Below are 24,684 nucleotides of genomic sequence, written 5' to 3'. Positions count from 1 at the left end.
AACCACTAGGCTACCTGCCGTCCCTCCACTCTAACCACTAGGTTACCTGCCATCCCTCTAACCACTAGGTTACCTGCCATCACTCTAACCACTAGGCTACCTGCCGTCCCTCCACTCTAACCACTAGGTTACCTGCCATCCCTCCACTCTAACCACTAGGCTACCTGCCATCACTCTAACCACTAGGCTACCTGCCATCACTCTAACCACTAGGCTACCTGCCATCACTCTAACCACTAGGCTACCTGCCATCACTCTAACCACTAGGCTACCTGCCATCACTCTAACCACTAGGCTACCTGCCATCACTCTAACCACTAGGCTACCTGCCATCACTCTAACCACTAGGCTACCTGCCATCACTCTAACCACTAGGCTACCTGCCATCACTCTAACCACTAGGCTACCTGCCATCCCTAGTAATGACAGCATTTGTAACTTTTGTATGACACATACAGTGATTGTGTTTTGTCCTATATTTATATTGTTTTTATTTTTACTTTTTTAATCCCAGGCCCCCGTCCCCGCAGGAGGCCTTTTGCCTTTTGGGAGGCCGCCATTGTAAATAAGAATTGTTTTCTTCACTGACTTGCCTAGTTAAATAAAGGTTAAATAAAATAAAAATTATTACGATACAATTATTTTATTGATAGGAGTGGGAAAAAAGGTGCTCAGTCATTAACGATAAGTAATAAAATAAAGACATCTCTTCTGAAAGCCTTTTTCACACGCCTGCTGAATTAGCAAAATAACTTTTCTTTCATTTTGATTTCGGCACAAATGAAAATGTGGCACTGACTCACCCATTGGATTGATGTTTCAGCATTGTCTCAATGAAGAGTTGGGCATTTCGACTCTCCATGTGTGACACGTAGTTACAAGCCTGCTACAGTTAGCAGCAGGCGGACCAGCAATATCCACCGTCGAAGCCTGACATGGAATGTGAAGCTAACTGAAGCTGCTTTAGAAACCCCTGAGTTGATAAAGCTTTCTTCATAGGATACCCCTCTGGCCTCACTGTGGTTGTTGTAGCTGTAGTTATTGTGAACTTGGAGGTGCAGAGTTCTGATGTTACTGTCGTAGTATAATTTGACTCTGTAGATGTTCTATAATATCAGTATACTGGCAAAAGTAGTACCCTGTGTTACTGTGTTCTGTGGTGTTAATGTTGTGTACCTGACCGTTATCCTGACTGGTATGTTGTTATCATGACTCTTCCCACCATCGTACAGCATGGTGCAGCCATAGTGTCGTTGTGATGCACTAACCTCCCATTCTCTCCTCTCTTCACCTCTCGCTGGTGTTGCTCTCCCTAGATGATGGTGAATAGGACCACAGAGGTATATTTGGATCTCCTCTACACACTCAGCACTCACAGCCCACCACCTCACACCCTGCTGCTAACTGCTAACTGCTAACTGCTGCTGCTAACTGCTGCCTCATCTCTCCTCCCTGTTCCTGCATTGCTACTTCTGTTATTTTATTTACTCTCTGTCTTGGTGCTTTCCAGAAGGGACTAGAAAGTAGCATGACCTCCGACCTCAATATACTGACAACATGGACTGACGGTCTCTACAGCTGAGGGGCTGGCTTCCTTTATCCAGTCTCATAAAACCCTTAAGAACCTGGTTAACACTTCAACCGCCAATGGCCACTGACATTTAATTTAGTCAATAAAAGGTATCGCCCCGCCCCTCCCAAAACATTTTTTATTTGTCACCTACACGTGTTTAGAAGATGTTATTGCGGGTGTAGCGTAATGCTTGTGTTTACTTGTCAATGTTTTTCTCGGAAGCTACCCGGGAACATATCACAGTACGCGTGATCAAACTATCTTGAAGCGTGGATTCTGATTGGTCAGAGCAGCGTTGAATAGTCCTTAGCACAGGTACTCCCTTTTTGAGTTTCTGCCTATTGGAAGGGAGGAGCAAAATGGAGTCATAATCAGATTTGCTGAAGGGGGGGCCGGGGAGGGCCTTGTAGGCATCCCAGAAGTTGGAGTAGCAGTGGTCGAGGGTTTTAGCAGTGCGAGTACTAGTCAATGTGTAACGTTTTCCTCAAATATTCTTTGTTAAAATCCCCAGCTACAATAAATGCGGCCTCGGGATTTGTGGTTTCCAGTTTTCATAAAGTCTAGTGAAGTTCTTTGAGGGCCGTCGTGGTATCAGCTTGAGTGGGAATATACACGGCTATGACTATAACCGAAGATAATTCTCTTGGAGGTAATACGGTCGGCATTTGATTGTGAGGTATTCTAGGTCGGGTGAACAAAAGGACTTGAGTTCCTGTGTGTTATCACAATTACACCATGAGTTGTTAATCATGAAACATACACCCCCGCCCTTCTTCCCGGAGAGATATTTATTCCTGTCTGTGCGATGAACTGAGAACCCAACTGGCTGAACGGACTCAGACATTATATCCCGAGAGAGCCATGTTTCCGTGAAAGAGTACGTTACAATCCCTGATGTCTCTCTGGAAGGAAATCCTCTCCCTGAGCTCGTCAACTTTACTATCCAGAGACTGAACTTTAGCTAGTAACATACTCGGAAGCAGTGTGCATGCCTACTTGAGTCGGACTAAAAGTTCACTCCGAGTACCTCTTTTCCGCCGGAGGTGTTTTGGAACAGCCTCTGGAATCAGTTCAATTGCCCTGGAGGGTACGATAAAAGGGTCCAATTCCGGAAAGTCGTATTCCTTGTCGTAATGCTGGTAATGCTGGTGCGTTACCGCCACTCTGATATCCAAAAGCTCTTCCCGGTAGTATGTAATAACACCAAACACTGGCTGAGTTCTGTGATGAGATACTGCAAGACACCATTGGACCCCAGGAAGACTAGCGGTTGCCAAGGTGCCAGCTAATGTGGATCCAAATAAAGAATAAAGGAAGCTATCCCCCAGCAGCAGAGACCCAGTCCACCAGCTAGTCCCTCTCAGTGTCTGCCTTAACATCACCAGGCTTGTGCATGACCCAGGCAGGAGATCCCAGACACCCTGACCCAGGCAGGAGATCCCAGACACCCTGAGGCAGGCAGGTGTCGGTCAGCAGAAAGCCCCAGCTGCAGCATCAAGTCCTCTACTCTAAATGTGGCTATGCTGCTTTTTCTGTTCCCCAACAGCGAACACAGCTAACAGGCCTACTGTAGATCACAGTTCCTCCCAACACTACTGTAGATCACAGTTCCACCCAACACTACTGTAGATCACAGTTCCACCCAACACTACTGTAGATCACAGTTCCACCCAACACTACTGTAGATCACAGTTCCACCCAACACTACTGTAGATCACAGTTCCACCCAACACTACTGTAGATCACAGTTCCTCCCAACACTACTGTAGATCACAGTTCCACCCAACACTACTGTAGATCACAGTTCCACCCAACACTACTGTAGATCACAGTTCCACCCAACACTACTGTAGATCACAGTTCCACCCAACACTACTGTAGATCACAGTTCCACCCAACACTACTGTAGCTTATAGTCTCGTACAGCATCTGCTTCAGACTACTTGAAGTTAACAACTGATGAACTAAAACTCTATGGAGGAACCATAGACTAGTGGTAGTTTCTACCATATTTCATTGGACTGGTGGAGACACCATACTCTAGTGGTAGTTTCTACCATATTTCATATACCAGTCATTTACTTTAAAATCAGTGAAGGGAAGTGAACAAGCGCACACTTTGGGAGGAAGGAGATCATTGGGCTGTAGGCAGGGTCTGCAGTGTGTCTGATCAAAGAGCAGTCCCATCTGGCTATGACGGTATGAGGGGCTGCTCTGATTGGTTGTGTTGTGACTGAGTGCTGATGTCTTGATGTATCTGTTTTCTAGAGTGGCTTTACTCCGCTACACATTGCTGCTCACTACGGCAACATCAACGTGGCAACGCTCCTCCTCAACCGCGGTGCGTCCGTGGACTTCAAGGCCAGGGTAAGACTCCTCTGAAACAAGACCTGGGTAAGACTCCTCTAACACAAGATCAGGGTAAGACTCCTCTGAAACAAGACCTGGGTAAGACTCCTCTAAAACAAGACCTGGGTAAGACTCCTTTAAAACAAGATCAGGGTAAGACTCCTCTAAAACAAGACCAGGGTAAGACTCCTCTAAAACAAGATCAGGGTAAGACTCCTCTAAAACAAGGCCTGGGTAAGACTCCTCTGAAACAAGATCAGGGTAAGACTCCTCTGAAACAAGACCAGGGTAAGACTCCTCTGAAACAAGATCAGGGTAAGACTCCTCTGAAACAAGACCAGGGTAAGACTCCTCTGAAACAAGACCAGGGTAAGACTCCTCTGAAACAAGATCAGGGTAAGACTCCTCTGAAACAAGACCAGGGTAAGACTCCTCTGAAACAAGACCAGGGTAAGACTCCTCTAAAACAAGACCAGGGTAAGACTCTTCTAAAACAAGATCAGGTTAAGACTCCTCTAAAACAAGATCAGGGTAAGACTCCTCTAAAACAAGGCCTGGGTAAGACTCCTCTAAAACAAGATCAGGTTAAGACTCTACTAAAACAAGTTATTGGTAAGACTCCTCTGAAACAAGATCAGGGTAAGACTCTTCTAAAACAAGACTAGGGTCAGTCTCCTCTAAAACAAGATCAGGGTCAGTCTCCTCTAAAACAAGACCAGGGTCAGACTCCTCTAAAACAAGACCAGGGTAAGACTCCTCTGAAACAAGATCAGGGTATGACTCCTCTAAAACAAGATCAGGGTAAGACTCCTCTAAAACAAGACCAGGGTAAGACTCCTCTGAAACAAGATCAGCGTATGACTCCTCTAAATCCAGATCGGGGTAAGACTCCTCTGAAACAAGATCAGGGTAAGACTCCTCTAAAACAAGATCAGGATAAAACTCCTCTAAAACAAGACCAGGGTAATACTCCTGTAAAACAAGATCAGGGTAAGACTCCTCTAAAACAAGACTAGGGTATGACTCCTCTAAATCCAGATCAGGGTAAGACTCCTCTAAAACAAGACCAGGGTAAGACTCCTCTAAAACAAGACCAGGGTAATACTCCTGTAAAACAAGATCAGGGTAAGACTCCTCTAAAACAAGACTAGGGTATGACTCCTCTAAATCCAGATCGGGGTAAGACTCCTCTGAAACAAGATCAGGGTAAGACTCCTCTAAAACAAGATCAGGATAAGACTCCTCTAAAACAAGACCAGGGTAAGACTCCTCTAAAACAAGATCGGGGTAAGACTCCTCTAAAACAAGACTAGGGTAAGACTCCTCTAAAACAAGACTAGGGTCAGTTTCCTCTAAAACAAGACTAGGGTCAGTCTCCTCTAAAACAAGACTAGGGTCAGACTCCTCTAAAACAAGACTAGGGTAACTCCTCTAAAACAAGACTAGGGTCAGTTTCCTCTAAAACAAGACTAGGGTCAGTCTCCTCTAAAACAAGACTAGGGTCAGTCTCCTCTAAAACAAGGCCTGGGTAAGACTCATCTGGCCTGTTTCCATCCTGCCCACGTCAAGAATGTGCTCGGGGACCTGAATGTGCAGGGTCATACCCAATAGCCCATTCAGATGTCATTCTACAGCTGCTGGTGTCAGTCTGCACTCCCCCTGCCAAGGCCCTTACATACAACACATAGACACACCCTGCCAAGGCCCTTACACATAGACGCACCCTGCCAAGGCTCTGTCGGTCATACCTCTGCACTATGAAATATGAGCCTATAGATGTAGATGGAATCTGGCCGCTGTTTGCCAGGACATCCCATAATACTGTCCATCCCAGCATGAAGAAACCGTTTGATTCCAGCTGCTGATGGTAGGGAGGCGCTTTACACTAGGACGGGGTAATATGTTATCCTATATCCCTCCACCAATGGTAATATGTTATCCTATATCCCTCCACCAATGGTAATATGTTATCGAATATCCCTCCACCAATGGTAATGTGTTATCCTATATCCCTCCACCAATGGTAATATGTTATCCTATATCCCTCCACCAATGGTAATATGTTATCCTATATCCCTCCACCAATGGTGATATGTTAACCTATATCCCTCCACCAATGGTAATATGTTAAGCTATATCCCTCCACCAATGGTAATATGTTAAGCTATATCCCTCCACCAATGGTGATATGTTATCCTATATCCCTCCACCAGTGGTAATGTGTTATCCTATATCCCTCCACCAATGGTAATATGTTAAGCTATATCCCTCCACCAATGGTAATATGTTAAGCTATATCCCTCCACCAATGGTAATATGTTATCCTATATCCCTCCACCAGTGGTAATGTGTTATGCTATATCCCTCCACCAATGGTAATGTGTTATCCTATATCCCTCCACCAATGGTAATGTGTTATCCTATATCCCTCCACCAATGGTAATATGTTATCTATATCCCTCCACCAGTGGTAATATGTTATCCTATATCCCTCCACCAATGGTAATGTGTTATCCTATATCCTTCCACCAATGGTAATGTGTTATCCTATATCCCTCCACCAATGGTAATATGTTATCCTATATCCCTCCACCAGTGGTAATATGTTATCCTATATCCCTCCACCAATGGCAATATGTTATCCTATATCCCTCCACCAGTGGTAATATGTTATCCTATATCCCTCCACCAATGGTAATGTGTTATCCTATATACCTCCACCAATGGTAATGTGTTATCCTATATCCCTCCACCAGTGGTAATATGTTATCCTATATCCCTCCACCAATGGTAATGTGTTATCCTATATCCCTCCACCAGTGGTAATATGTTATCCTATATCCCTCCACCAATGGCAATATATTATCCTATATCCCTCCACCAGTGGTATTCTGTTATCCTATATCCCTCCACCAATGGTAATGTGTTATCCTATATCCCTCCACCAGTGGTAATATGTTATCCTATATCCCTCCACCAATGGTAATATGTTATCCTATATCCCTCCACCAATGGTAATATGTTATCCTATATCCCTCCACCAGTGGTAATATGTTATCGAATATCCCTCCACCAATGGTAATATGTTATCCTATATCCCTCCACCAGTGGTAATATGTTATACTATATCCCTCCACCAATGGTAATATGTTATCCTATATCCCTCCACCAGTGGTATTGTGTTATCCTATATCCCTCCACCAGTGGTAATATGTTATCCTATATCCCTCCACCAATGGTATTCTGTTATCCTATATCCCTCCACCAGCGGTAATATGTTATCCTATATCCCTCCACCAGTGGTAATATGTTATCCTATATCCCTCCACCAGTGGTAATATGTTAAGCTATATCCCTCCACCAATGGTGATATGTTATCCTATATCCCTCCACCAATGGTAATATGTTATCCTATATCCCTCCACCAATGGCAATATGTTATCCTATATCCCTCCACCAATGGTAATATGTTATCCTATATCCCTCCACCAATGGCAATATGTTATCCTATATCCCTCCACCAATGGCAATATGTTATCCTATATCCCTCCACCAGTGGTAATATGTTATCCTATATCCCTCCACCAATGGCAATATGTTATCCTATATCCCTCCACCAGTGGTAATATGTTATCCTATATCCCTCCACCAATGGTAATGTGTTATCCTATATCCCTCCACCAGTGGTAATATGTTAATCTATATCCCTCCACCAATGGCAATATGTTATCCTATATCCCTCCACCAATGGTAATATGTTATCCTATATCCCTCCACCAATGGCAATATGTTATCCTATAATCCTCCACCAATGGCAATATGTTATCCTATATCCCTCCACCAGTGGTAATATGTTATCCTATATCCCTCCACCAATGGCAATATGTTATCCTATATCCCTCCACCAGTGGTAATATGTTATCCTATATCCCTCCACCAATGGTAATGTGTTATCCTATATCCCTCCACCAGTGGTAATATGTTATGCTATATCCCTCCACCAATGGCAATATGTTATCCTATATCCCTCCACCAATGGTAATATGTTATCCTATATCCCTCCACCAATGGTATTATGTTATCCTATATCCCTCCACCAATGGTAATATGTTATCCTATATCCCTCCACCAGTGGTAATATGTTATCCTATATCCCTCCACCAATGGCAATATGTTATCCTATATCCCTCCACCAGTGGTAATATGTTATCCTATATCCCTCCACCAATGGTAATGTGTTATCCTATATACCTCCACCAATGGTAATGTGTTATCCTATATCCCTCCACCAGTGGTAATATGTTATCCTATATCCCTCCACCAATGGTAATGTGTTATCCTATATCCCTCCACCAGTGGTAATATGTTATCCTATATCCCTCCACCAATGGCAATATATTATCCTATATCCCTCCACCAGTGGTATTCTGTTATCCTATATCCCTCCACCAATGGTAATGTGTTATCCTATATCCCTCCACCAGTGGTAATATGTTATCCTATATCCCTCCACCAATGGCAATATGTTATCCTATATCCCTCCACCAATGGTAATATGTTATCCTATATCCCTCCACCAGTGGTAATATGTTATCGAATATCCCTCCACCAATGGTAATATGTTATCCTATATCCCTCCACCAGTGGTAATATGTTATACTATATCCCTCCACCAATGGTAATATGTTATCCTATATCCCTCCACCAGTGGTATTGTGTTATCCTATATCCCTCCACCAGTGGTAATATGTTATCCTATATCCCTCCACCAATGGTATTCTGTTATCCTATATCCCTCCACCAGCGGTAATATGTTATCCTATATCCCTCCACCAGTGGTAATATGTTATCCTATATCCCTCCACCAGTGGTAATATGTTAAGCTATATCCCTCCACCAATGGTGATATGTTATCCTATATCCCTCCACCAATGGTAATATGTTATCCTATATCCCTCCACCAATGGCAATATGTTATCCTATATCCCTCCACCAATGGTAATATGTTATCCTATATCCCTCCACCAATGGCAATATGTTATCCTATATCCCTCCACCAATGGCAATATGTTATCCTATATCCCTCCACCAGTGGTAATATGTTATCCTATATCCCTCCACCAATGGCAATATGTTATCCTATATCCCTCCACCAGTGGTAATATGTTATCCTATATCCCTCCACCAATGGTAATGTGTTATCCTATATCCCTCCACCAGTGGTAATATGTTAATCTATATCCCTCCACCAATGGCAATATGTTATCCTATATCCCTCCACCAATGGTAATATGTTATCCTATATCCCTCCACCAATGGCAATATGTTATCCTATATCCCTCCACCAATGGCAATATGTTATCCTATATCCCTCCACCAGTGGTAATATGTTATCCTATATCCCTCCACCAATGGCAATATGTTATCCTATATCCCTCCACCAGTGGTAATATGTTATCCTATATCCCTCCACCAATGGTAATGTGTTATCCTATATCCCTCCACCAGTGGTAATATGTTAATCTATATCCCTCCACCAATGGCAATATGTTATCCTATATCCCTCCACCAATGGTAATATGTTATCCTATATCCCTCCACCAATGGTATTATGTTATCCTATATCCCTCCACCAGTGGTAATATGTTATCCTATATCCCTCCACCAATGGTAATGTGTTATCCTATATCCCTCCACCAGTGGTAATATGTTATCCTATATCCCTCCACCAATGGTAATATGTTAAGCTATATCCCTCCACCAATGGTGATATGTTATCCTATATCCCTCCACCAATGGTAATGTGTTATCATATATCCCTCCACCAATGGTAATGTGTTATCCTATATCCATCCACCAGTGGTAATATGTTATACTATATCCCTCCACCAGTGGTAATATGTTATCCTATATCCCTCCACTAATGGTAATATGTTATCCTATATCCCTCCACCAGTGGTAATGTGTTATCTTATATCCCTCCACCAGTGGTAATGTGTTATCCTATATCCCTCCACCAATGGTAATGTGTTATCCTATATCCCTCCACCAATGGTAATATGTTATGCTATATCCCTCCACCAATGGTGATATGTTATCCTATATCCCTCCACCAATGGTAATGTGTTATCCTATATCCCTCCACCAATGGTGATATGTTATCCTATATCCCTCCACCAATGGTGATATGTTATCCTATATCCCTCCACCAATGGTGATATGTTATCCTATATCCCTCCACCAATGATAATATGTTATCCTATATCCCTCCACCAATGGTAATGTGTTATTCTATATCACTGTCCTACAGACACAGTTCACTAACCCAGTACCACAGACTACCTCAGACCTGACTGTCCTACAGACACAGTGTCAACTGACAGTGATACTGTACATTAGGTCGTGTTAAGGGTAACTTCATCGGGTGAAGCTGTTTACAATACACCCAGAACAACTGATAACCTGCTGTTAGTGTCATTCAAAGTACTGTATGTGTAGGTGTTAATGTCCAATCTGATGGAAATAATGACTGTACTGTATGTGTAGGTATTAATGTCCAACCTGATGGAAATAATGACTGTACTGTATGTGTAGGTATTAATGTCCATCCTGATGGAAATAATGACTGTACTGTATGTGTAGGTATTAATGTCCATCCTGATGGAAATAATGACTGTACTGTATGTGTAGGTATTAATGTCCATCCTGATGGAAATAATGACTGTACTGTATGTGTAGGTATTAATGTCCATCCTGATGGAAATAATGACTGTACTGTATGTGTAGGTATTAATGTCCAACCTGATGGAAATAATGACTGTACTGTATGTGTAGGTATTAATGTCCAACCTGATGGAAATAATGACTGTACTGTATGTGTAGGTATTAATGTCCAATCTGATGGAAATAATGACTGTACTGTATGTATGACTTGATGTGGTGTCTCCCCTCCTCAGAATGACATCACGCCGCTGCACGTGGCTGCTAAGAGAGGGAATGGCAACATGGTCAAAGTTCTGCTGGAGAGGGGAGGCAAGATAGACGCCAGGACTAAGGTTAGATATACACTATACTACGTTATACAACGGGTGGGTCTCATCCTGAATGCTGATTGGATAAAACAGCATTCCAGCCGGCGTCTATTCCACAAGTTACCACCGGCTAAATCTATGACATTAAAATGTCTATGTACTCTGTTCCATCTGACTGCACCATCCACTGTCTCCTCAGCCCAGCCAGGCAATTTATAACCTTTATCTCCCCTATAAAAAGCATCTGGACATTATCTCACATTTCTTTTAGACTAACATTTCGTTTTAACAGCGGAGATTTGTATAAAACTCGCTGTCTGTCGCTCCGACATTTTCAACATTGTTTCTATATTCACATTGGATCTCCAGCTGTCCCGTAGTAATGAACGTGTCGAGACGAGACAGACAGGCAGCGTTTCTCAGACAGTCCAGATCATGAATCAGCTGGTATAATTGTTATTGATAAATACAAAGGAATGTCCATTGAAAACCAGGTAAAGAACAAAGGGAAGGGCAGCTAGTTTTCAGTCTTTCCAGATTCAGTTTGAAGTGATTATGTTAGCTGTGTTGTTGGCTCCTCTGAACAACGAGTGAGCAAACGAGTCCCGACGAGTGAGCAAACGAGTCCCGACGAGTGAGCAAACGAGTCCCGACGAGTGAGCAAACGAGTCCCGACGAGTGAGCAAACGAGTCCCGACGAGAGAGCAAACGAGTCCCGACGAGAGAGCAAACGAGTCCCGACGAGTGAGCAAACGAGTCCCGACGAGAGAGCAAACGAGTCCCGACGAGAGAGCAAACGAGTCCCGACGAGAGAGCAAACGAGTCCCGACGAGAGAGCAAACGAGTCCCGACGAGTGAGCAAACGAGTCCCGACGAGTGAGCAAATGTCCTATGCCAGGCAAAATCGTACCTCATTAGTTCATTGTTATGGATGTATCCAAATAAATGTCACTAGAAAACAACTTAAACAAATGAAAATGCGGCTACTTTGCTGTTATTCTGGCTGTACTTTTTGACGTGACTGTAATTTAGCCGTAGTTGTTGGCTAGCTACCAGAATGGCAATGGAACATTCATCACTTTAGAAGTGTCATTGTGTTTCCAAGTCACTAAATCCTCATCAGTGCCAATTGAGAATGCACTGAGTACAACGCTCAGTCGGACCTCATAGAACTTTCAGAGATGTAGTGACGCAACGTGAAACCTGTGAATACTGAACATCTATGTTTCTGTTTGGATGTATATTATCACATAAAGCCCTGTATGGAAGCTGCTCTTCTCTAGTGTTGTCTCAGTCCCAGATATAACATGGTTGTTGTGACAATAGAAATAACAAAATTACTGTAAATTATTCATGTTTATTGTTCTACAGGAGCACTGGTCCGTGTTCAGATTCATGTTTATTGTCCTACAGGAGGACTGGTCCGTGGTCAGATTCATGTTTATTGTCCTACAGGAGGACTGGTCCGTGGTCAGATTCATGTTTATTGTCCTACAGTAGGACTGGTCCGTGTTCAGATTCATGTTTATTGTCCTACAGGAGGACTGGTCCGTATTCAGATTCATGTTTATTGTCCTACTGGAGGACTGGTCCGTGGTCAGATTCATGTTTATTGTCCTACAGGAGGACTGGTCCGTGTTCAGATTCATGTTTATTGTCCTACAGGAGGACTGGTCCGTGTTCAGATTCATGTTTATTGTCCTACAGGAGGACTGGTCCGTGTTCAGATTCATGTTTATTGTCCTACAGGAGGACTGGTCCGTGTTCAGATTCATGTTTATTGTCCTACAGGAGGACTGGTCCGTGTTCAGATTCATGTTTATTGTCCTACAGGAGGACTGGTCCGTGTTCAGATTCATGTTTATTGTCCTACAGGAGGACTGGTCCGTGTTCAGATTCATGTTTATTGTCCTACAGGAGGACTGGTCCGTGGTCAGATTCATGTTTATTGTCCTACAGGAAGTAAATCTAGCTCACACACAACATACACAAAACATCTAGAAAACCCAGCAGGGAAGAACCAATAGTCAGAGATCCAGTAAGTAACCTGTGTAATACCCTACTTCCCCTTAACCTCTGACCCCAGGACGGTCTGACCCCTCTCCACTGTGGCGCCAGGAGCGGACATGAACAGGTGCTGGAGATGCTGCTAGACAGAGGAGCTCCCATCCTGTCCAAAACTAAGGTACGGTAACTATGGCAATGTCTTTCTCTCTCTGTCCCTGTCCCCCCTCTAAACTGTCTGTCTGTCCCCCTCCAGAACGGTCTGTCTCCCCTCTAAACTGTCTGTCTGTCCCCCTCCAGAACGGTCTGTCTCCCCTCTAAACTGTCTCTCTGTCCCCCTCCAGAACGGTCTGTCTCCCCTCCACATGGCCACCCAGGGGGACCATCTGAACTGTGTTCAGCTCCTGCTACACCACGAGGTTCCTGTTGATGACGTCACCAATGACTACCTGACGGCCCTGCATGTCGCCGCCCACTGCGGACACTACAAGGTCGCCAAGGTCATTGTGGACAAGAAGGCCAATCCCAACGCTAAAGCACTGGTAAGCATCAGTCACACTGTGTATTAAAATCCCTGTTAGCTGTTAGCTTAGCTTAAGCTTAGCATTATTTTAGCAATAACTTAGCATTAGCTTTAGCAGTAGCTACTCTTCCTGGGATCCACACTAAGTTGGAAACACAGAACAGTGACATGGGAACAGTAACACGCTGAAACACTGAACTCTGTTGTTCCCTGGTTCCTGTTAGAAAACCAGTAGAATCAGTGTGAAATGCACATCCACTTCCTGTTGTATGGTTCTGTCTCATCCAGTCCACAGCCTCTGAGGCTGACAGTAAAGTGTGTTGGCAGGCAGCAGGGTCAGGGCTAGGGTTTATGGCATCAGGCAGCAGGGTCAGGACTAGGGTGTATGGCATCAGGCAGCAGGATCAGGGCTAGGGTTTATGGCATCAGGCAGCAGGGTCAGGACTAGGGTGTATGGCATCAGGCAGCAGGGTCAGGGCTAGGGTTTATGGCATCAGGCAGCAGGGTCAGGGCTAGGGTTTATGGCATCAGGCAGCAGGGTCAGGGCTAGGATTTATGGCATCAGGCAGCAGGATCAGGGCTAGGGTTTATGGCATCAGGCAGCAGGGTCAGGGCTAGGGTTTATGGCATCAGGCAGCAGGGTCAGGGCTAGGGTTTATGGCATCAGGCAGCAGGGTCAGGGCTAGGGTTTATGGCATCAGGCTGCAGGGTCAGGGCTAGGGTTTATGGCATCAGGCAGCAGGGTCAGGGCTAGGGTTTATGGCATCAGGCAGCAGGGTCAGGACTAGGGTGTATGGCATCAGGCAGCAGGGTCAGGGCTAGGGTTTATGGCATCAGGCAGCAGGGTCAGGGCTAGGGTTTATGGCATCAGGCAGCAGGGTCAGGGCTAGGATTTATGGCATCAGGCAGCAGGGTCAGGGCTAGGGTTTATGGCATCAGGCAGCAGGGTCAGGGCTAGGGTTTATGGCATCAGGCAGCAGGGTCAGGGCTAGGGTTTATGGCATCAGGCAGGAGGGTCAGGGCTAGGGTTTATGGCATCAGGCAGCAGGGTCAGGGCTAGGGTTTATGGCATCAGGCAGCAGGGTCAGGGCTAGGGTTTATGGCATCAGGCAGCAGGGTTAGGGCTAGGGTTTATGGCATCAGGCAGCAGGGTCAGGGCTAGGGTTTATGGCATCAGGCAGCAGGGTCAGGGCTAGGGTTTATGGCATCAGGCAGCAGGGTCAGGGCTAGGGTTTATGGCATCAGGCAGCAGGGTCAGGGCTAGGGTTTATGGCATCAGGCAGCAGGGCCAGGGCTAGGGTTTATGGCATCAGGCAGCAGGGTCAGGGCTAGGTTTTATGGCATCAGGCAGCAGGGTCAGGGCTAGGGTTTATGGCATCAGGCTGCAGGGTCAGGGCTAGGGTTTATGGCATCAGGCTGCTTGTATACCGGCATGGCATTTAGTCATTGGATCAGAATGGCTGAAGTTTAGAGAGAAAAAGGATGAAGAACTGAAGAAATAACACATGGTGGCAAACCTCAAAGCAGCCAGAGAGGCCAGTCTGATCCAGTAACGCTGTGTTACTGTAACTCCACGTGTTTATCTGGTTAGTATCTGGTTAGCTGTGTGTTAACCAGGCTGGATTCTACCAGGACATCTGTAGAGTTGTGCTGTGTGTTTTTCTTTTAGAATGGTTTCACTCCGCTCCACATCGCCTGCAAGAAGAACAGAATCAAAGTGATGGAACTGCTGCTGAAACACGGAGCGTCCATACAGGCAGTGACCGAGGTAGGAACTGAAACATGGAGCGTCCATACAGACAGTGACCGAGGTAGAAACTTAAACATGGAGCGTCCATACAGGTAGTGACCGAGGTAGGAACTGAAACATGGAGCGTCCATACAGGCAGTGACCGAGGTAGGATCTGAAACATGGAGCGTCCATACAGGCAGTGACCGAGGTAGGAACTGAAACATGGAGCGTCCATACAGGCAGTGACCGAGGTAGGAACTGAAACATGGAGCGTCCATACAGACAGTGACCGAGGTAGGAACTGAATCACGGAGCGTCCACACAGGCAGTGACCGAGGTAGGAACTGAAACATGGAGCGTCCATACAGGCAGTGACCGAGGTAGGAACTGAAACACGGAGTGTCCATACAGACAGTGACCGAGGTAGGAACTGAAACACGGAGCGTCCATACAGGCAGTGACCGAGGTAGGAACTGAAACACGGAGCGTACACAGACAGTGACCGAGGTAGGAACTGAAACACGGAGCGTCCACACAGACAGTGACCGAGGTAGGAACTGAAACACGGAGTGTCCATACAGGCAGTGACCGAGGTAGGAACTGAATCATGGAGCGTCCATACAGGCAGTGACCGAGGTAGGAACTGAAACACGGAGTGTCCATACAGACAGTGACCGAGGTAGGAACTGAAACACGGAGTGTCCATACAGACAGTGACCGAGGTAGGAACTGAAACATGGCGCGTCCATACAGACAGTGACCGAGGTAGGAACTGAATCACGGAGCGTCCATACAGGCAGTGACCGAGGTAGGAACTGAAACACGGAGCGTCCATACAGGCAGTGACCGAGGTAGGAACTGAAACACGGAGTGTCCATACAGGCAGTGACCGAGGTAGGAACTGAAACACGAAGCGTCCAAACAGACAGTGACCGAGGTAGGAACTGAAACATGGAGTGTCCACACAGACAGTGACCGAGGTAGGAACTGAAACACGGAGTGTCCACACAGACAGTGACCGAGGTAGGAACTGAAACATGGAGTGTCCATACAGACAGTGACCGAGGTAGGAACTGAAACACGGAGTGTCCACACAGACAGTGACCGAGGTAGGAACTGAAACATGGAGTGTCCATACAGACAGTGACCGAGGTAGGAACTGAAACACGGAGTGTCCACACAGACAGTGACCGAGGTAGGAACTGAAACACGGAGCGTCCACACAGACAGTGACCGAGGTAGGAACTTCAGAAGACCTACAGAGGAGCTACTAACTGACACGTTGTCTTCTGACTGACTGTGTCTCTCTGTTCAACCATTTTAGAATGGATCTCTGTTCTGTGGTTCTGTGCTGTTTGTCTTTGTTAGGTGGACATGGACACTAAGTTCTGGTCATTGGAGTTGTTTGCTACAGACTGTTTGAAGTGGTTTTGAAGTGAACATACGTATCTGAGTTAGCTGAGGTTAGGAGTTTTAACTGGACAGGACACATGTTGCTGACAGGGGCTTGAGGAGGACGGCTTGGTGCTGGTTAGAGGGGCTCTGGTATCTGTTTATACCAGAAAAGGGCCAGATAACTTCTGTTGTGAGCTAGGGGCTGGGGGCTACGCACTCGGTGAACTGCCTACAACTTTAAAGAGGACTATCTCTGTCTCTGTTTCAGTTGAGTCTCTTGTTCCTAGAATAACTCTGTGTCTCCGTTACAGTCGGGTCTCACTCCGATCCATGTGGCGGCTTTCATGGGACACGATAACATCGTCACTCAGCTGACGAATCACGGAGCTTCGCCAAACACAACTAATGTGGTGAGTCACAGAATACACTCTCTCCCTCACAGAATATACTCTCTCCCTCACAGAATACACTCTCTCCCTCACAGAATACACTCTCTCCCTCACAGAATACACTCTCTCCCTCACAGAATACACTCTCTCCCTCACAGAATACACTCTCTCCCTCACAGAATACACTCTCTCCCTCACAGAATACACTCTCTCCCTCACAGAATACACTCTCTCCCTCTCTCTCTAGCTCCATTTCTCCCCCTCTCACTCTCTCTCTCCCTCTCTTTCTCGCTCTTGCTCTCTCTTTCTCTCTCTCTCTCTCTAGCTCCATTTCTCCCCCTCTCACTCTCTCTCTCCCTCTCCCTCTAGCTCCATTTCTCCCCCTCTCACTCTCTCTCTCCCTCTCCCTCTAGCTCCATTTCTCCCCCTCTCACTCTCTCTCTCCCTCTCTTTCTCGCTCTTGCTCTCTCTTTCTCTCTCCCTCTCTCTAGCTCCATTTCTCCCCCCCCCTGTCTCTCTCTCTCTAGCTCCATTTCTCCCCCTCTCACTCTCTCTCTATCTCGCTCTCACTCTCTCTCTCTCTCTTTCTCTCTCTAGCTCCACCCCCCCCCTCTCTCTCTCTCATATCATAGAATTTGAAAGAAACTATGTGATAATTTCAAAGAAAGTTGGGGGAAAGCATTCCATATAGATTTTAGAACATTAGCCTGTGTGTTGGATAGAACCCTGGTACCTAACCTGTGTGTTGGATAGAACCCTGGTACCTAACCTGTGTGTTTGATAGAACCCTGGTACCTAACCTGTGTGTTTGATAGAACCCTGGTACCTGTGTGTTTGATAGAACCCTGGTACCTAACCTGTGTGTTTGATAGAACCCTGGTACCTAACCTGTGTGTTTGATAGAACCCTGGTACCTGTGTGTTTGATATAACCCTGGTACCTAACCTGTGTGTTTGATAGAACCCTGGTACCTGTGTGTTTGATAGAACCCTGGTACCTAACCTGTGTGTTTGATAGAACCCTGGTACCTGTGTGTTTGATAGAACCCTGGTACCTAACCTGTGTGTTTGATAGAACCCTGGTACCTAACCTGTGTGTTGGATAGAACCCTGGTACCTAACCTGTGTGTTTGATAGAACCCTGGTACCTAACCTGTGTGTTGGATAGAACCCTGGTACCTAACCTGTGTGTTTGATAGAACCCTGGTACCTAACCTGTGTGTTTGGTAGAACCCTGGTACCTGTGTGTTGGATAGAACCCTGGTACCTAACCTGTGTGTTTGATAGAACCCTGGTACCTAACCTGTGTGTTTGGTAGAACCCTGGTACCTGTGTGTTTGATAGAACCCTGGTACCTAACCTGTGTGTTTGGTAGAACCCTGGTACCTGTGTGTTTGATAGAACCCTTTTACCTAACCTGTGTGTTGGATAGAACCCTGGTACCTAACCTGTGTGTTTGATAGAACCCTGGTACCTAACCTGTGTGTTTGATAGAACCCTGGTACCTAACCTGTGTGTTTGATAGAACCCTGGTACCTAACCTGTGTGTTTGATAGAACCCTGGTACCTAACCTGTGTGTTGGATAGAACCCTGGTACCTAACCTGTGTGTTTGATAGAACCCTGGTGCCTAACCTGTGTGTTTGATAGAACCCTGGTACCTAACCTGTGTGTTTGATAGAACCCTGGTACCTAACCTGTGTGTTTGATAGAACCCTGGTACCTAACCTGTGTGTTTGATAGAACCCTGGTACCTAACCTGTGTGTTTGATAGAACCCTGGTACCTAACCTGTATGTTTGATAGAACCCTGGTACCTAACCTGTGTGTTTGATAGAACCCTGGTACCTAACCTGTATGTTTGATAGAACCCTGGTACCTAACCTGTGTGTTGGATAGAACCCTGGTACCTAACCTGTGTGTTTGATAGAACCCTGGTACCTAACCTGTGTGTTTGATAGAACCCTGGTACCTGTGTGTTTGATAGAACCCTGGTACCTGTGTTTGTGAAGTAACATGTGTAACCTGTGTGTTTGTGAAGTAACATGTGTAACCTGTGTGTTTGATAGAACCCTGGTACCTGTGTGTTTGATAGAACCCTGGTACCTGTGTGTTTGATAGAACCCTGGTACCTGTGTGTTTGTGAAGTAACATGTGTAACCTGTGTTAGGTTAGGTTACCAGGGTTACTGTGTGTATCTCTGTGTTCCAGAGGGGAGAAACGGCGCTCCACATGGCAGCGAGGGCCGGCCAGGCTGACGTGGTCAAATACCTGGTTCAGAGCGGAGCCAGAGTGGAGGTCAAGGCCAAGGTAGGACTGGAGAAATACCCATACTGACTGGAGAGATACCCCATACTGACTGGAGAGATACCCCATACTGACTGGAGAGAATCCCCCCATACTGACTGGAGAGAATCCCCCCATACTGACTGGAGAGAATCCCCCATACTGACTGGAGAGAATCCCCCCATACTGACTGGAACGATACCCCATACTGACTGGAGAGATACCCCATACTGGCTGGAGAGAATCCCCCCATACTGACTGGAGAGAATCCCCCCATACTGACTGGAGAGAATCCCCCATACTGACTGGAGAGAATCCCCCCATACTGACTGGGGAGATACCCCATACTGACTGGGGAAATACCCATACTGACTGGAGAGATACCCCATACTGACTGGAGAGAATCCCCCCATACTGACTGGGGAGATACCCCATACTGACTGGGGAAATACCCATACTGACTGGAGAGATACCCCATACTGACTGGAGAGATACCCCATACTGACTGGAGAGATACCCCATACTGACTGGAGAAATACCCCATACTGACTGGAGAGAATCCCCCCATACTGACTGGAGAGAATCCCCCCATACTGACTGGAGAAATACCCCATACTGACTGGAGAGAATCCCCCCATACTGACTGGGGAGATACCCCATACTGACTGGAGAGATACCCCATACTGACTGGAGAGAATCCCCCCATACTGACTGGGGAGATACCCCATACTGACTGGGGAAATACCCATACTGACTGGAGAGATACCCCATACTGACTGGAGAGATACCCCATACTGACTGCAGAGATACCCCATACTGACTGGAGAAATACCCCATACTGACTGGAGAGAATCCCCCCCATACTGACTGGAGAGAATCCCCCCATACTGACTGGAGAGAATCCCCCATAGTGACTGGAGAGAATCCCCCCATACTGACTGGAGAGAATCCCCTCATACTGACTGGAGAGAATCCCCCATACTGACTGGAGAGAATCCCCCCATACTGACTGGAGAGAATCCCCCATACTGACTGGAGAGAATCCCCCATACTGACTGGAGAGAATCCCCCATACTGACTGGAGAGAATCCCCCCATACTGACTGGAGAGAATCCCCCCATACTGACTGGAGAGAATCCCCCCATACTGACTGGAGAGAATCCCCCCATACTGACTGGAGAGAATCCCCTCATACTGACTGGAGAGAATTACCCCATACTGACTGGAGAGAATCCCCTCATACTGACTGGAGAGAATCCCCCATACTGACTGGAGAGAATCCCCCCATACTGACTGGAGAGAATCTCCCCATACTGACTGGAGAGAATCCCCCATACTGACTGGAGAGATACCCCATACTGACTGGAGAAATACCCCATACTGACTGGAGAAATACCCCATAGTGACTGGAGAGAATCCCCCCATACTGACTGGAGAAATACCCCATACTGACTGGAGAGAATCCCCCATACTGACTGGAGAGAATCCCCCCATACTGACTGGAGAGAATCCCCCCATACTGACTGGAGAGAATCCCCCCATACTGACTGGAGAGAATCCCCCATACTGACTGGAGAGAATCCCCCATACTGACTGGAGAGAATCCCCCCATACTGACTGGAGAGAATCCCCCATACTGACTGGAGAGAATACCCCATACTGACTGGAGAGAATCCCCCCATACTGACTGGAGAGAATCCCCCATACTGACTGGAGAGAATCCCCCATACTGACTGGAGAGAATCCCCCATACTGACTGGAGAGAATCCCCCATACTGACTGGAGAGAATCCCCCCATACTGACTGGAGAGAATCCCCCATACTGACTGGAGAGAATCCCCCCATACTGACTGGAGAGAATCCCCCATACTGACTGGAGAGAATCCCCCATACTGACTGGAGAGAATCCCCCCATACTGACTGGAGAGAATCCCCCATACTGACTGGAGAGAATCCCCCCATACTGACTGGAGAGAATCCCCTCATACTGACTGGAGAGAATTCCCCATACTGACTGGAGAGAATCCCCCCATACTGACTGGAGAGAATCCCCCCATACTGACTGGAGAGAATCCCCCATACTGACTGGAGAGAATCCCCCCATACTGACTGGAGAGAATCCCCTCATACTGACTGGAGAGAATCCCCCCATACTGACTGGAGAGAATCCCCTCATACTGACTGGAGAGAATTACCCCATACTGACTGGAGAGAATACCCCATACTGACTGGAGAGAATCCCCCCATACTGACTGGAGAAATACCCCATACTGACTGGAGAGAATCCCGACTGGTGTAGCTAGTAGTTTTGGTAGCTCTATGGCCTATTTATTGCCTTACCTCCTCACGACATTTGCATAGACTTTCTATTTTTTCTATTGTGTTATTGACTGTATGTTTGTTTTTTCCATGTGTTGTTGTTTTTGTCGCACTGCTTTGCTTTGTCTTGGCCAGGTTGCAGTTGTTAAAATAAAATGAGGTATTGTTATTGGTGGAGTTATTATATTTAAATAAGGTATTGTTATTGGTGGAGTTATTATATTTCAATTAGGTATTGTTATTGGTGGAGTTATTATATTTCAATTAGGTATTGTTATTGGTGGAGTTATTATATTTAAATGAGGTATTGTTATTGGTGGAGTTATTACATTAAAATGAGGTATTCTTATTGGTGGAGTTATTATATTTAAATGAGGTATTCTTATTGGTGGAGTTATTATATTTTAATGAGGTATTCTTAGGCATGTGGAGTATTTACAGTTGGATTACTATGAATACTGTGAATTGTTGTCACAGTTGACCTTAAGAAAAATGTTTTTCGGTGTTCTGTTGAAGTGTCTTTGCTCATGTTTGTCTTCTGTCTGTCCTCTAACCCGGTCCTCTGTCCCTGTCTCCAGGACAACCAGACCCCGCTCCACATCTCCAGTCGTCTGGGGAAGCCTGACATCGTGCTGTATCTGCTGCAGAACGGGGCGTGTCCTGACGCCACTACCACCTCTGGCTACACCCCCCTACACCTGGCTGCCAAAGAGGGACACAGAGACGTCACCTCAGTCCTCCTTGACCAGGGGGCTTCTCCAGACATCACTACCAAGGTACACACTATACACTACAACCTACACACTACTAACCCTATTAGAGAGGGACACAGAGACGTCACCTCAGTCCTCCTTGACCACTGGGCTTATACAGACATCACTACCAAGGTACACACTAAACCCTACACACTACACTCTACACACAACACACTATACCCTTTATCCTACACACTACACACTACCCACTTTATCCTACACCCTACACATTTTACACGACACCCTACACACTTTACACTACACCCTTTATCCTACACACGACATACAACACACTTCACTCTACACCCTAAACACTTTACACTACACCCTTCACCCTACACCCTACACCCTTCACCCTACACCCTAAAAACTTCACGCTACACCCGACACAGTTCACCCTGCACTATTTACACTACACCCACTACACCCACCTAGCTACCCACCTAGGTATCTGAAGACGAATATACTAACTACTGTAATATGTGGTTGTCCCACCTAGCTATCTGAATATACTAACTACTGTAATATGTGGTTGTCCCACCTAGCTATCTGAATATACTAACTACTGTGATATGTGGTTGTCTCACCTAGCTATCTGAATATACTAACTACTGTGATATGTGGTTGTCTCACCTAGCTATCTGAATATACTAACTACTGTAATATGTGGTTGTCCCACCTAGCTATCTGAATATACTAACTACTGTGATATGTGGTTGTCCCACCTAGCTATCTGAATATACTAACTACTGTGATATGTGGTTGTCCCACCTAGCTATCTGAATATACTAACTACTGTGATATGTGGTTGTCTCACCTAGCTATCTGAATATACTAACTACTGTGATATGTGGTTGTCCCACCTAGCTATCTGAATATACTAACTACTGTGATATGTGGTTGTCCCACCTAGCTATCTGAATATACTAACTACTGTAATATGTGGATGTCCCACCTAGCTATCTGAATATACTAACTACTGTGATATGTGGTTGTCCCACCTAGCTATCTGAATATACTAACTACTGTGATATGTGGTTGTCCCACCTAGCTATCTGAATATACTAACTACTGTGATATGTGGTTGTCCCACCTAGCTATCTGAATATACTAACTACTGTGATATGTGGTTGTCCCACCTAGGTATCTGAATATACTAACTACTGTAATATGTGGTTGTCCCACCTAGCTATCTGAAGATGAATATACTAACTACTGTGATATGTGGTTGTCCCACCTAGCTATCTGAATATACTAACTACTGTGATATGTGGTTGTCCCACCTAGCTATCTGAATATATTAACTACTGTAATATGTGGTTGTCCCACCTAGCTATCTGAATATACTAACTACTGTGATATGTGGTTGTCCCACCTAGCTATCTGAATATACTAACTACTGTGATATGTGGTTGTCCCACCTAGCTATCTGAATATACTAACTACTGTGATATGTGGTTGTCCCACCTAGGTATCTGAATATACTAACTACTGTAATATGTGGTTGTCCCACCTAGCTATCTGAATATACTAACTACTGTGATATGTGGTTGTCCCACCTAGCTATCTGAATATACTAACTACTGTGATATGTGGTTGTCTCACCTAGCTATCTGAATATACTAACTACTGTAATATGTGGTTGTCCCACCTAGCTATCTGAATATACTAACTACTGTGATATGTGGTTGTCCCACCTAGCTATCTGAATATACTAACTACTGTAATATGTGGTTGTCCCACCTAGCTATCTGAATATACTAACTACTGTGATATGTGGTTGTCCCACCTAGCTATCTGAATATACTAACTACTGTGATATGTGGTTGTCCCACCTAGCTATCTGAATATACTAACTACTGTAATATGTGGTTGTCCCACCTAGCTATCTGAATATACTAACTACTGTGATATGTGGTTGTCCCACCTAGCTATCTGAATATACTAACTACTGTAATATGTGGTTGTCCCACCTAGCTATCTGAATATACTAACTACTGTGATATGTGGTTGTCCCACCTAGCTATCTGAATATACTAACTACTGTGATATGTGGTTGTCCCACCTAGCTATCTGAATATACTAACTACTGTGATATGTGGATGTCCCACCTAGCTATCTGAATATACTAACTACTGTAATATGTGGATGTCCCACCTAGCTATCTGAATATACTAACTACTGTGATATGTGGTTGTCCCACCTAGCTATCTGAATATACTAACTACTGTGATATGTGGTTGTCCCACCTAGCTATCTGAATATACTAACTACTGTGATATGTGGTTGTCCCACCTAGCTATCTGAATATACTAACTACTGTGATATGTG

General features: G+C 45.4%; 1 protein-coding gene across 1 annotated transcript in view; it reads left to right on the top strand.

The window, feature by feature from the left end:
- The window catches only part of LOC139569899 (ankyrin-3-like), a 195,762-nt gene that overhangs the window by 125,149 nt on the left and 45,929 nt on the right, over positions 1 to 24,684 (top strand). The window contains exons 7-15 of the mRNA XM_071391224.1: positions 1,317 to 1,340; positions 3,842 to 3,940; positions 10,879 to 10,977; positions 13,040 to 13,138; positions 13,302 to 13,499; positions 15,150 to 15,248; positions 16,919 to 17,017; positions 19,205 to 19,303; positions 22,177 to 22,374. Of these exons, the coding sequence (XP_071247325.1) occupies positions 1,317 to 1,340; positions 3,842 to 3,940; positions 10,879 to 10,977; positions 13,040 to 13,138; positions 13,302 to 13,499; positions 15,150 to 15,248; positions 16,919 to 17,017; positions 19,205 to 19,303; positions 22,177 to 22,374 (1,014 nt within the window). The remainder of the gene's footprint in view (positions 1 to 1,316; positions 1,341 to 3,841; positions 3,941 to 10,878; positions 10,978 to 13,039; positions 13,139 to 13,301; positions 13,500 to 15,149; positions 15,249 to 16,918; positions 17,018 to 19,204; positions 19,304 to 22,176; positions 22,375 to 24,684) is intronic.

The sequence above is a fragment of the Salvelinus alpinus genome, chromosome 3 (assembly GCF_045679555.1).
Source record: "Salvelinus alpinus chromosome 3, SLU_Salpinus.1, whole genome shotgun sequence".
In the NCBI taxonomy this organism is placed as follows: Eukaryota; Metazoa; Chordata; class Actinopteri; order Salmoniformes; family Salmonidae; genus Salvelinus; species Salvelinus alpinus.
The sequence above is the reverse complement of the archived record's forward strand: the minus strand, read 5'-3'. Positions and strand labels throughout refer to the sequence as shown.